General features: G+C 35.3%; 1 protein-coding gene and 1 pseudogene across 9 annotated transcripts in view; both read left to right on the plus strand.

Annotated features, from left to right (window-relative positions):
- Positions 1 to 14,711, plus strand: part of AFG1L (AFG1 like ATPase) — a 195,095-nt gene that overhangs the window by 70,757 nt on the left and 109,627 nt on the right. For all 9 annotated transcript variants that reach the window (XR_012324774.1, XM_073789485.1, XM_073789484.1 and 6 more), the window contains exon 6: positions 1,328 to 1,427. Coding sequence is in view for 8 of the 9 variants with exons in the window: in XM_073789485.1 (XP_073645586.1) it covers positions 1,328 to 1,427 (100 nt within the window). In the remaining variant the exon portion in view is untranslated. The remainder of the gene's footprint in view (positions 1 to 1,327; positions 1,428 to 14,711) is intronic.
- LOC141276009 (ras-related protein Rab-22A pseudogene) lies at positions 11,968 to 12,695 on the plus strand (annotated as a pseudogene).

A 14,711-nucleotide genomic window follows, 5' to 3' on the forward strand; every position in this document is an offset into this window, starting at 1 on the left:
TGTGTGATATATTTTGTGAATATAAAATAAGTTTTATTGAGATTATCTAAAATGTGCTGTTAAAGGAAGATCAAAGCATTTTTACATTGGGAGAATATAAAACCCATGTTATTATATTCTTAGGGGAAGGTGCAATGATTAACATCAATCTTCACTATATATTTATTTTTTGAAGTCAACTTCCTACCCTCCCTAGTTTCTGTATTTTTGGGGATTTTTTTTTTTCAGGAGTGTTTTTTTAAATTTTTATTATTATTTTTTTTCACATCTCTATTGGAGTATAAATGCTTTACAATGTTGTGTTAGTTTCTGCTGTACAACAAAGTGAATCAGCTATATGCATACATATATCCCCATATCCCCTCCCTCTTGAGCCTCTCTCTATTTTTGGGGATTAAAAAAAAAAACAACAAAGTTACCATTAAGCTTACTTGCTAATTGTGGATTTTTAAAAAAAATTTTAGAAAAGATCAGTGGTTATATGTATCTCTGTAACTTAGATGAAATAGTCTTATCTGCATTATGCATTTCTGGTTTTGTCAGAAGCTTTTTTTTTTTAAAGCACTGTGTTAACCATTCTTGTAAGGTTTTGTGTTTTTTTTTGGTAGAAGGAATATTTGTGTTTGGGAAGGTTAGCAGAGGCTGGCTGTGCTGGAAGTGACTGCAGTGCCTTTTGATTATTCATGGACAGTAATAGAAGGCACTTAAAAAGAACAATGAAATTGCTTATTTTTGTGATGGGCCATCTGTTGAATTGTTTTGTGCAACAATTGCACAATAGTATCTATGTCATATCATTCTATTTTCAACAGCAGCTGATTATGTCTCACTGGCTACTTGTCCTTATTTCTAAAGTCCCATGACCATTTAAAGTCACCTTTTCAGGGACCTTTGCCAGAAAGGTATTAGAAATCTCAAATAGCCTGTGTATTTTTTTTTTTTTCTTTTTTTCTCTCTCTTCTTTATTTGGGGAGGGAGGCTGTGATGGGAGTAGGAGGGGGGAGTTGGTCATGTTAGTTCTAATTAGTTAGGCTTCCTAGATGTTTAGGACAATTATCTGTGCTTTCCACCTGTAGTTCTATAAAATAAGTTAACATAGAATCAGTTGATAATTTGGATAGAAATGATAGGCTTGCAAAAAAGAAGAGTCAAGTTTAAAGACTGCAGGCTTTCATGCTTTTAATTATCTACTCTTTTCTTCATGATAATTAGAATTTTTCTCTTGGAATTCACTTCTATTTTTTTTTTTAAAAAAAGTATGAGCCATTAGCAAATTTGTTAGAGCAGAAGTGAAATGAAAATAAAACCAATGTATTGCTGTCCATAGGTCACTGACATTGCTGATGCCATGATTCTGAAACAGCTTTTTGAAAATCTGTTCAAAAACGGGGTCGTCGTTGTGGCAACATCCAACAGGCCACCGGAAGGTAAAAACAAACACTGTGCTGTAGTGTCTTATCCAATTAGGTAGAAACAAACAAGCTTTTAAAAATTCACAATTTTGGACTCATTTTATTGTGTTAATAAATCTGATTACTTTGCTTTATCCTAAGTTTTATAACTAACAATCTGAAAAATCAGTCAGTATTTGTATAATATTTGAAAAATCTTTCCTAAATCCACGTGATCTCCCGTGTTTGATGCACTTGCAGTTTTTCCCTGAGCATTAGATATGCCATGTGTGCATATCAAAAAAATACAGGCCTCTCTAACTGCATTTTATGGGCCATAAAAGAAACTCCATGAAATGAAAGAAAAAGTTCCTAATTGAATCTTGGAAAAAGACTTAAAGCTTTCCTGCATAAGTGGTTTCTGATACTTCATTTATCATTTCTGAAAAAGCACTTCTGGCTTATTAGGACATTATTAAAAATTAAAATACAATAATATATAGATAAAAACAAGTTTAAATTTTGTGTCTTTCAGCCCATCATGTGGTCAGTTGAAGGTTGAAAGAACCAAAAATAATATTTTATGCATTCTTAATATTAACATCTGACTGGAATGCTATTCTGCCAGATACCTGCATGGCTAAGTTCTTACCTCTTTCGGGTCTTTGCTCAAAGGTTACTTTGCCAATGAAGCCTAGACTCATCTCCCATTTAAATCTACAACCCATGCTCTTTTTTCCTGGCACCACTTCTTTTTACCTGCTCTATTTTTTTCACATAGCACTTATGGAGCCACCATGTAGTTTACTTATTTACTATATATATAGTTTATTATCTGTCCTCTGCCAAGATGCAAAAGCTTCAGGAGGGCAGCAACTTTTCTCTCTTCTGTTCACAGGTATACATATTTTAAGTACCTAAAACAGTGCCTTGCACATGGATGGATCTCAGTAAATAGTCTTAGAATGAATGTTGAATAAATGTGTGTTCTCAAAGGATCTCTCTGGCTGCAGTACTGAAAATAGATTGTGGGGATGAGGTTTCAAGGTTGGAAGTAGGGAGACCATTTAGGAGATGACTGTAACAATCCCAAGGGGACATGATGGAGCAGTGCAGGTGGTAGGAGTGGTCAGATTTTGTAGACAGAGTCAAAAGGATTTACTGATGGAATGAATATAGGGTATGGAAATAAAAAAGATCAAGAATGACTCAAAGATTTTGGCCTGAGCAATTGGAAGGATAAAATTGCTGTTTACTGAGATGGGGAAGACTATAGGAAAAGCTAATTTGGGTAGGGAAGTAGGGTTTCTACGATTATGAGGCTGATGATGCATTTAAGAGTTTGGATTTCAATGGAAATGTTTGGACTGGAGGTATAAATTTGGGAGTCATCAGTCCTAAAGGAAGCTGGTAAGAGCAACCAGTGAGTAGGAGGAGAGCCAAGAGAATGTCAAGCAAGGAAAAGGAAAGTGGTACAAAAACGATGGATGATCACCTTTGTTAAATGCTGCTAGGAGGTGAAAAATGAGGTTGAGAACTGACTGCTGGAATTGGTAACATGGAGTTTATAACTGAACCTGAAAAGAGCAATGTAATAGTGTGTTTTTACTTTTTAAATTAAGTCATGTCACATTAATGACTTATAATGAATTTGTAATCTACTAATATGCCCAGATATTACTATGTGAGCTGTTGTCAAACTAGGTCTCTCTCTTTCTATATTTTTGTAGTTGATCTCTTTTTCCTTCCTATTACATTTCAGCATATTAGTTTGTCTACATTGTTTCATATTATTGATTTATGTTGATATTTTTTGAAGTATGATTCTAATAAATTTTTTTTAACTACCCCTACTAGCTATGACATTTATAAACTTAGTAATCGTGCTTCTGTGTCTTTAGCCATTCATTAACTAAAATATGTAAATAGGGTAGGACCAAGTTTACACTCCTGTAGTATACCATTAGAGGCCTTATTTTAGGGAGACATTAATTAGTTAATCAATACCTTAAGACCTAGTTATTCAAACAATTACACTTATACCTAATCTGTTACACTGTTAAGAGAATTATGAATGATTTTGTCAGATGCATTTATTAAAATCCTTATAATGTTATATATAGCATTCTTGTGATTTATTAGTGTAACAACTCTGTGAGACGAGGCAGTGAGTTTTTCATATTAGATCATCTATGGGGATGTGAGGCTTGACTCTCCTTCACTTGACTGTTGACTTAACAGTATCTTCAGTATTACCTATAGACATTCAATGATAAGCTATGTTCATAAAGAGCAAAGTGCTAGAACAAGCTTGGAACGCCCCTCCCCTCCCCCCCCCCAGCAAATACTGCTGAAAAGAAAATTGCAGTCAGCTGCTCAAGCTACTGCAGTGTGGTCCACTGAGGAAGGACAACCACAGGAGAGGTTAGGAACATTCTGGAGCTCATAGCTTTGTAGGACTAAGCAAAGTTACAGGCCCACCAAGGTAGCACAGAGAAATCCGAGATGGAGCCATCCTTCTGGAGAAGACTGAAAGTCTAAGATGCAGAATTCCAAAAATTGGGCATTAGCCACAAATTCAAAGAAAGCCTTTTCTAAATATGAACCTGGACAGAATGCTTAACATACACCAGGTTTTTTAGCCATGGCAGACAATCATCATAAGTAGCTTAATATTTTAATATAAAGAAGATGGTATGTATATATACCATCTCCTCGTGGTGTGTGTGTGTGTGTGCGTGCGTGTGTGTGTGTGTGTGTGTGTGTGTGTGTGTATAATTTCATGACTGAAGAAACAAGACTCAGATTAAGTATGAATCTCAGGAAAAGGAAAAAGTATAGGACAAAGAATGGGTCAGTTTTTGCCAAGGGCTGGTGTGGGGAGGTGTTTGACTACGAAGGGCCAGCACCAGAGAATTTTGGGGGTTTTGGAACTGTTTTGTGTCCCGATTGTACTGGTGGTTACATGTTTAAACGCATGGAACTGGACAACAAAAAAGTTAATTTTCCTGTATATAAATTAAAAACAAATCACATGGTTAGTGAGTGATAGAACAGGGTCTAGAAAGTAGGTTTTGTGACTCTTTTGACACATTGTCCTCTATCTTTTCTCCTTGTTGGTCATCACTAATCTTTGTCTACTCTGTCCCAGATACAGTGTGTCCTCTTTTCCAGCCATCAGAATGCATTCAACTTTTTCTTTAGGTTACAGCTTTTAATCCACAGCCCCCAGATAGTTATTATTATTTTAAAAATAGCATCTACTTATTCTAAGAGTGTTATGAGAGGTGGGAGAAGAACCTTCCTGGCAGAGGGTTGAGGCAAAGCCCAGTGGTTAGAGAGAGAATGACCCATTTGAGGAACTGAAAGGTAGCCAGTGTGGCTAGAGTGCAGTGAAGTAGGGGAAGTAGGATACAGTGAGGTACAAGATGAATCTGGAGAAGTGAGAGCTAGGACCTTATAAAGCAGTAGTAAGGATTTTGGATTTTATTCTAAGAGAAATGGGGAGCCACTGTAGTGCTTTAAGCAGGGACTGATAAGATTGGATTTGGAATATCACTCTGGTTATCATATGGAGAATGAGTTACAGGATGGGATGCAGTGATATGGTGGATTCAGGGAGACACACTAGGAAGCTATTGCAGTGTACTGGGCAAGAAATGATAATAACTTGATATAAGGCAGTGATTCTCAACTGGGGGGCTGTTTTGCAAACCAAGGATATTTGGCAATGTTCGAGACATCTTTGGTTGTCACTAGACAGGATGGGGGGTTTGGTGCTGCTACTGGCATCTAGTAGGTAGAAGCCAAGAATTCTGCCAAAACATCCTATAGTGTATAGGGATACTTCTCACAACAAAGAACTATCTAGCCCAAAATATTAATAGTTCTGAGGTTGAGAAAACCTGATATAGTATATAGAGAGGATAGATTTGAAAGATAGTTAAGAAGTAAAATGGATAGCACCTTGTTATAGGTTGGATACTGAGGAAAAGGGAAAGGACAATTTCTAAATTTCTGGCCTGTACAAGTGGGTGGTTAGTGGTGCCTTCATTCAATAAAGACAGAATAATCTGGAGGTTAGAAGTCCAGATCATGTTGCCCAGTGGACAAGAACACTGTATTTTCTTCCCCTCTGTTAACTCTTTAGCTGCTGTGTTTAATTTTCTTCCACATTATTCATCTCATTCCTTCCATTTCTAGTTATAATGCATCAATTTCCTGGACAAGAATAGGGGTTATTGTTGGTGGAGATTACAATCAAACACTCATCTTTTCTCAGTTAATAACTTGTCAATTTATAGACAAATAAGTTATTAATTTTAATAGAAAATGATCAGAAACATTTAATAAATAATTAATAATTTTAATAGAAAACAGTTGATAACGAAGTAAAAGCAACACCAGAATTTAGGAACTTAGCAGAGAAAATAGCTATGGAGGAAAGTGGTCTGGGAAAGTCCGGTAGAAGAAAAGAAAGGGAAGTAATACTTGAGGGGGTGAAGGGAATAAGGTACCAGTGACTGCCTTTATGTCACTGTTTTTTTCTAGTCCTCACTTCTAAGTCGTGCCTTCCTGGGGTCCAAGGCCTCATCCTGTACACCATGTAGTTGTTAAAATCTCAAACCAGTGTCAGTTCATGATGACAACTTTAGCTTTTAGCTTCCTGTTTGTTTACTGATCTGTAGGGACTTTCCTACTTTCTGGCAAGCTCAAAATGTTTAGTATATTTTAAACATTTGTAACGCAACACTTGTAGTGCTATTTTATATTTTCTAGGGTAATCTGATTAAGGCTCTTAAACTTGAAGCAAAGAGGAGTAGGAAATTGCTGGGAAATTTTTAGATAAACTGTATCTAGAGATAGTTTATATTCAATTTTGTATTTTTATAAAATCTCAAGTAAATGATTTATTTAGCATTTTTGTCATTTAGGTAAATACTTTTATATGGCTCATGTACAAATAGACATATTTTTACTTTTCAAAGATTATATTGTCAGGTCATTAGAAGAGCCAGAAGCAAAAATCCACAATTAAAATATCATATATATGCCAGTCACTTTTTAGGTTCTGAAAAAAATTGTTAATTTCATGATATTCTAGTAGGGAAAAGCAATATTATCGATTTAAGTGCATGGAGACCCTAAAAACAGATTAATAATAGACTGGTAGATTAAGTTAATTAAATTGAAATTAATAATTAAACTTAAGGACAAAAATAAGAATATATTTTTATGGGGAAAAAGAATATGTAACTTGAAATGACTATGCTTCTTTGACAGTAAAACACAAAGTGCTAAGGGAAAAAAGTCCCCTATTGACTGAAGAGTGCATTGTGGACTTTCTAGTTTTTAATTTGCTATTTATTATAATGAAAATGCTATAGATAGCATTAGAATGTCCAAGAATAAGTCTGCCTTAGATTATTAGGCAATGACACTGTGTGATTCTAACTCAAGCCAATGTATCTATAGTAAATAAAAGACTGGATATCACTAGAAAATTGGTGCATGCACACACACACACACACTAATGTAATTTATCATATTAATATTTTTAGGAAGAAAAAAAATCTATTGATGTTCGCCATAAAAGCTTGAAAGAGCATTTGGCAAAATCCAACATCTTGATAGAATCACTCCATAACATGTAAATAGATGGAAAGTTTCTTAATATGAAACCAAATATATGTATATCAGTTCAGAAGTCAGAAGTATGCTTATTGGGGACACTGTGGTATATCTACTGCAAGAATGAACAAGGCAAGGATGTCAATTATCACTTTTTAACATTGAACTACATTACAGACAGTATAAGAACTAGGTGTATAGGGAAGGGAATCACCACATATCTTGATTAGAGGGGTTCTCCAAGATTAGTCATACCACTCCTTTTTCAAGGTTATGTGAATAGAAAATACCCTAATATGGGAACGATAAGTAGGAAAGAGAAGTAAGTAAGCATTAGAAGATTTCTGTTTTGTGTTCTTTAAAAATCAGGAAAACATAGACTCTGTGATATAGAAGATCTAAGCTGAGAGAAGACAAACAGATTAGTTGAAAACCTTTTTACTGAGAAATCAGATGTAATTAAAAAAAGCTACATGAAATAAAGGGGTTTAAATTAATTAAATCAGTTAAAATCAGCATTTGAAGCACTGAAGTGTAGAATTAAAACTATAGAAAATGAAATCAGTGATAAGGGAAGCAACTTAAGAAGCTCTGCCAACGTGTAGAAAGAGAATAAAGAATGAAATGATTTTTTTAAAAAGTTATTTTATTTTTGGCTGCATTGGGTTTTCGTTGCTCCTTGCGGGATTTCTCTAGTTGTGACGAGCAGGGGCTACTCTTCGTTGCGGTGTACAGGCTTCTCATTGTGTGGCTTCTCTTGTTGTGGAGCACGTGCTCTAGGCGCACGGGCTTCAGTAGTTGTGGCACGTGGGCTCAGTAGTTGTGGCTTGCGGTCTCTAAAGTTCAGGCTCAGTAGTTGTGGCGCATGGGCTTAGTTGCTCCACACCATGTGGGATCTTTCCGGACCAGGGCTCAAACCTGTGTACTCTGCATTGTCAGGTGGATTCTTAGCCACTGCACCATCAGGGAAGCCCAAGAATGAAATGATTTTTAAAAAATTAAATAAGTCCTCTGGAGGAAAGAGGTCTTAAAATGTGAACTTATTAAAAAGAAGTGGTTGAAATAAGAAAATTGATCATAACAATGAATTGAGTATAAGTGAATATTTGTAGTTACTGCTTGCTTATATATTTGTAAATTTTGTTCCCCTTGGAGAAAGGGTTTATAGATCCTGAGTGACAGTGTCATTATTTGTGGCACTGATAACTAGGGTAATATACAGTCAAGTATTTTAGAATTTAAGATACACCTTCTACTTTTCAAATTACTAGAAAAGACGAGGGATCAAAGTAAAAATATTTCTTAGAGCAAAAGCTAGAAAGCAGAAGAAACAGCAAAAAATAAATAAATAAAAACATGAAACAAAATCAGGCATTCCTTGTCAATGACAGGAAATACAAACGGGTTACATTCCTCTATTAAAAACTAAAACTTCTTCTGATGTGGCTGAGTAGGCTCCTAGTCAGTTGACCTTGCAGACAACAATAATACATTCTGAACAAAATATGTAGCACAACTATCTGAAGGTCCTAGAGAGTGAAAAAAAGTCAGAAAGATTATAGAGGGGAGACAAAACTTGGAAGAGGGTCCAAAATGGAGAGAATTTCCTGTTTTCTTAATTTTTCTTTCTTTTTAAAAAATAGCTATCAGCTTTAGGACAGGTAAAGTTATTGCTGCATTGGATGACTAAAATTCTGATAGAAAACCCACAGTCTTTCTGGCCAGAAGAATCAGATGGCAGAGTTTAGGGCAAGCATTACTGCTGGAAAATGAAAAACGAATCCCACTGAGAACTAGATTGGTATAGCCCCAAGTTCTCAAGTTCTGTGTATAAATTCTGCCCAAATCTCTGACTGGCCTCTGAACCATACATTTGCAGAGCAAACCACAAGCTTCCTAATGATAGGGTACTGAACTGAGATTCAAGTTTATAGTTTGAGTCCAACCAAGGTAATTTCCTGCTAAAACAAAAATATCAACACTCTTCAGAAACAAAATCCATAAGGTCCAGGATACCATCTCAAAGTGATGAATGAGGAAATATTGACCTATTCTCAAGAGAAAAAAACCATCAACAGATAGCAACCCCAATATGACCCAGCTGTTGGAATTAGCAGACAAGGGCTTTAAAACAAGAATTATAACTATAACTTTGGGGGAAATGAGGTAAAGAAAATATGTTCATAATGAATGAAAGGATAAGGAATATCAGCAGAGAAATAGAAACCATAAAAAATGTACCAAATTTAAATTCTAGAACTAAAAGAGACAGTATCTTAAATAAAAAATTAACCTAAAGAACTTAATAGCAGAATGGAGATAACAGAGCAAAGAGCCAGAGAACTTGAAATTATCCAAGGTGAAGAATAGAAAATGATAGAAGTAAAGAAACAGAGACTTCAGAATTTGTAGAGCTATAACAAGCTTTCTAACATATTTCTAATTGGAATCCCAGAAGGCAAGGAGAGATAATGGGCAGAAAATCTTCTGAAGAAATAATGACTGAAAATTTCCCAATCTGGGGTGAAGATATAAATTTACAGATTCAAGAAGCTCAGTTAAATGCAAGCAGAATAAATACAAGAAAACACTGCTTAGGCACATTGTAGTCAAACTGCTAAAAACCTAAGATAAAGAAGAAATCTAGAAGGCAGCCAGAGAAAAATGACATTAAATACAGGGGAACAATGATTAGCTTTTGATGACTTCCATTAGAAACTATGGAGGTCAGAGACAGTGGAACAACATCTTTAAAATGCTGGGGAAGAAATTGTCAACCTAGAATTTTATATCAAATAGAAATTTCCTTCAAGAATAAAGACAAAATAAAGACATTCTGATATGAAAGAAAACTAAACAAATTCATCAGCATAAGATATGCACTACAGGATATTCTAAAAGAAGTTCTCCAGGTAGAAAGGAAATATTAAGACACTTGGATCCCCAAGAAGAAATGAAGAACATCAGAAATGGTAAATATTAGAGTAAATATCAGTAACTAGTTTTTCTTCTTAATTTCTTAAAAATAGAAATGATCATTTTATGAGAAATTATAACATTGTCTTGTGGGGTTCATAATGTATGTAGATGTGATCCATATGACACCTATAGCATAAAGGGAGGTGTTTAGATGGGCTTATATGGATGGAAGGTTTCTACATTTTTTTGTGTGAAATGGTATGATATTAATTCTAAGTAGAGTGTGAAAAGTTAAGGGTACAGGCATACCTTTAAGATACTGTGGAGACATCCAGACTACTGCAATACAGTGAATATTGCAATAAAGTGAGTGACACAAATTTTTTGGTTTCCTAGTTGCATTTAAACATTATGTTTACACTATACTGTAGTCTATAAAGTGTGCAATAGCATTATGTCTAAAAAATCAACTTACACACCTTAAGTAAAAAATACTTTATTGCTAAAAATGCAAACCATCATCTGAGTCTTCAATGAGTTGTAATCTTTTTGCAATAGTAATGTAACCAAATCCAGGTTTGGCTGCTTGCCATTCATAAGCCACTAATTTGAGAGGCAAGCGTCAGTAGAAAAGAAAGGTGCTTTAATCAGAAAAGCTGGCAATCTGCGAAGAAGGCGGTCTTGTGTCCAGAGACCAACTCCAAAGATTCTCCTCAACCATGACAGTTTTTAAAGGGAAAAATGGAGGCGAAGAATCTCAGTGAATCATCAAGGCAGGAGGTTTGGTTCTGCATCATTCTCCGTTGAGTGCAGACTGGCTGACTCTTCAGATGTTATTTTGCCTGTGTGATCTGCCTGCAGGATTGCTAAGGAGGCTGTTGGGTGTAGAGAGCTAGTAATTTTTTAACTGCTTAATTCTTCATTCTTACTTTCTATCTAGGAAAATAATCAGGTTAGACAAGGTACGGTGTATATTCAAGAGAGCATACGTCAGGAGTTAGTTTCAATTGCTTAATGATCTCATTCCTATAATTAGGTTCTTTTAAGGTTAGAGGGGAACAGAAATGGACAAAGAGGAAAGGGGCAAAAGAGCTGCTTTCAATAACATCAGAGATCACTGGTTGTAGATCACCAAAATAAATATAATAATAATGGAAAAGTTTGAAATATTGTGAGAATTACCAAAATATGACACAGAGACATGAAGTGAGCAAATTATGTTGAAAAAATGGTGCTGATAGACTTGCATGACACATGGTTACCACAAACCTTCAATTTGGAAAAATGCAGTATCAGCAAAGATCAATAAAGTAAAGCACAGTAAAATGAGGTATGCCTGTATATATTGTAACCCCTAGAACAACAGAAATAAAATAAAAACCAGTTGACAAAAAGGAATTTTAAAATATATTCAAATAATTGAAAAAAGGCAAGAAAAGGTGAACACAGGAAGAAAATGTAGAGGAAACAAAAAGAAAACAAATAATAAAATCATAGACCTAGGGACTTCCCTGGTGGTCCCGTGGGTAAGGCTCCATGCTCCCAGTGCAGGAGGCCTGGGTTCAATCCCCTGGTCAGGGAACTAGATCCTGCATGCATGCCACAACTAAGAGTCTGCATGCTGCAACTAAAGATCCCACACGCGGCAACGAAGCTCCTGCATGCCACAGCTAAGTAAGTCCTGGTGCAGCCTAAATAAATAAATAAATAAATATTTTAAAAAAATCATAGACCTAAATGTTAAATGAACTAAACATTCCAGTAAAAGGTAGAGGTTATCAGGATGGATTAAAAAATATCAAGAGATATACTTTAAATATAAATATAGATTGAAAGTAAATGGATGCAAAGAGGTATATTCTACAAACAGTAATAATACAAAGCCTGATGTGTGTGGGCTTATTAACGTCAGATTAAATTGACTGAGGCAGGCCCTGCCAGTCCCTTTGGCCCCACCAGAGGATGCTTGTGCTGGGCTCTGCCTCTCTGTCCTCAGTTCATGGCAGCAGGGGTCCTGCGCCCCTGACTCCCGGGCCTTGGTGCTGGAGTTTGTCCACTAGGGATTACAGTTGTGGGTAAATCAAGTATTGTGTGGTGGTTTGTGGAAAACAGTTTTGAGCCTAACATCAGTTCAACAACAGGGCATCTTTTGTCTAGCACCAAAACGAGTGGCATAAATTCCTAACCTGGGATACAGCTACACAAGAATGATTTTCTGCTTTACCACCGATGTTCATTTATAATGATTTATGATGCCAAAAAGGAGAGGTATTTTCAACATTAAGGAATGAATTAAAAGATCTCTGACAGCAAGTCCCATCTAATTTTGTAGTTGATGTGGCAGGAAATAAGTGCGATATTATTGCAAAAGGTGAGTCATGGAGAGAGATGCTAAGGATTGCACTGACTCAGCCATACAATTTTTGTAGAGATCAGTGCAAAAACCACAGTGAACTTAAAGGACTCTAAAGAAGTTTCTCAAAGAATTCCATTCACTCACACCAACCCACCGCCCCTCCCACCCCCCATTTGGTAGTAAGGGCTTCTGACTCCAAAGACAACCTTTCGAGTCAAAGTGAAAAAAAGCTGTTGTTGGCTGAACCTCAGCCTCTCACACTTGATAATGAAATAGTTGGTTCTGAAAGTTAACAGGGGACTTCGAATCTCTGCCACTACTTTTTGCCTGGCTGGTTTTGAGTCTTCTTTGTGCACAGGGGATTCCCCAAAATACCCAAGGTCTGTTTTCTCATTGAAGACTCCAGTCATGATATTTCTGTTCACTGAATTCTGTTACAAAAAGAAACTCTGGTGTGAAAAACTACTTCACTGGTGTTTGACTTTACTGAAAATAAATACATAAGGTAGTATTTTTGCAGTGAAGGTTTTATGTAACATTTTATTAAGTTTCTCTTTCATGGTTCTTAAAAAAAAAAGAGTCTGTGGAGCCTGTAATTTCCCTGGATCCCCATTATCACTGCTATAAAGGATTGCACCATTTAAAATGGCATAGGATATCTAAAATGGAGGCTGACAATTATTATTTGAGTCAAAAATGGATTCAATTTATAGGACTATTCATGGGATTGATGGAGAGGATTTCATCTTCCTGCTACGTCTAAAGCAGTTTTCATTGAAAACATTAGCCAAGGATGCACGTGGAAAATTAACATCAACAACAATAAATGTGTAGGTCACCCTAATTTTTCCTTCAGATTTTTAAATTTGTGTGTCACTAAACACAGTATTGGTACTTGGCAATGAATAGGAATGAGCACATAATAACATGGATGAATTTCAGAAACATTAGGCTGAGTTAAAGAAGACTTATACAAAAGAATATATACGCTATAGTTTCATTTTTATGAAGTTTTATCTAAGGTTTTATGGTTTGCTTTGGAGATTTTAGTATATATCTTTAACTTATCACAGTCTACTTCAAGTGATACTAGACTGCTTCAGGTATAGTCTAAGAACTTTCCACAGTATACACCCATTTCTCTCCTCCTAGTCTTTATGCTATTGTTTTCATACATTTTATTTCCACATATGTTATAAATCCCACAATATATTGTTATTTTTGCTTTAAATAATTATCTTTTAAAAGAATTTAGATAATAATAATAATAAAAAAGGCTCATATTAACCCACAGTTACCATTTCTGGTGCTCTTTACTCATTTATATATTCCAGGGTTCCATCCAATATTATTTTTCTGCCTAAGGACTTCCTTTAAAGATTTCTTATAGTTCTGGTGTTCTGGTGATGAATTCTTTCAGCTTTTGTATGTCACAAAAAGTCTGTACTTGAAAAGATATTTTTGCTCAGGATAGAATTCTATGTGGACAGTTTTGTTTTTTTCTGTTTTTGACCTTTAAAGATGTTGCTCTACCATGTTCTGGCTTGCGTTGTTTCCAATGAGAAGTTGCTATCGTTCTTAACCTTATTCCTCTGTATGTAATATATATTTTTGCCTCTGGCTGCTTTTAAGAGTTTTTTTTTTTTCCTCCTTTGATCACCAGTTATAAGCAGTTTGATTATAATATGCCTTGATGTAATTTTATTCATGTTTCTTGTGCTTGGGCTTTAATGAGCAACTTAGATCTATGGGTTTATAGTTTTCATCAAGTTTGGAAATAATTTGGCCAGTATTTCTTCAAATATTTTTTCTATCCCATCCTCTTCTCCCCTTCGGGTACTGCAATTCCACATATATTGGGTTGCATAAAGTTGTTCCAGAGCTCACTTATTCTCTGTGCATTTTTTCTTAGTTTTTTTTCTCTCTGTGCTTCATTTTGGCTAGTTTCTATTGCTATGATTTAAAGTTCACTAATATTTTCTTCTGCAGTGTCTAATCTGCTATCATTCCCATCCAGCATATTTTTTTTGTCTCACATATTGTAAGTTTGCATCTCAAAAAGTTCTTCTTGGGTCTTTTTATATTTCCCATGTCTTTATTTGATATGCTTGCTCTTCCAGCTGCTTGAACACATGGAATACAGCAGTAACTGTTTTAATATTCTTGTCTTCTAAATTTATCACCTATGTCATTCCTAGGTCTGTTTCTGTCGATGGATTTTTCTCCTTGTTCTGGGTCATATTTTCCTGTTTTGCTGCATGCTTGGTAATTTTTTATTAGATGTTAGGCAATATGAATTTTACTGTGTTGGGTATTGGATATTTTTATATCCCTATGAATATTCTTGAGCTTTATTTTCTTTCTTACAAACAGTTTGATTCTTTTGGGTATTGCTTTTAAGTTTTGTATGGCAG

This window comes from Tursiops truncatus, chromosome 12 (genome assembly GCF_011762595.2).
Source record: "Tursiops truncatus isolate mTurTru1 chromosome 12, mTurTru1.mat.Y, whole genome shotgun sequence".
In the NCBI taxonomy this organism is placed as follows: domain Eukaryota; kingdom Metazoa; phylum Chordata; class Mammalia; order Artiodactyla; family Delphinidae; genus Tursiops; species Tursiops truncatus.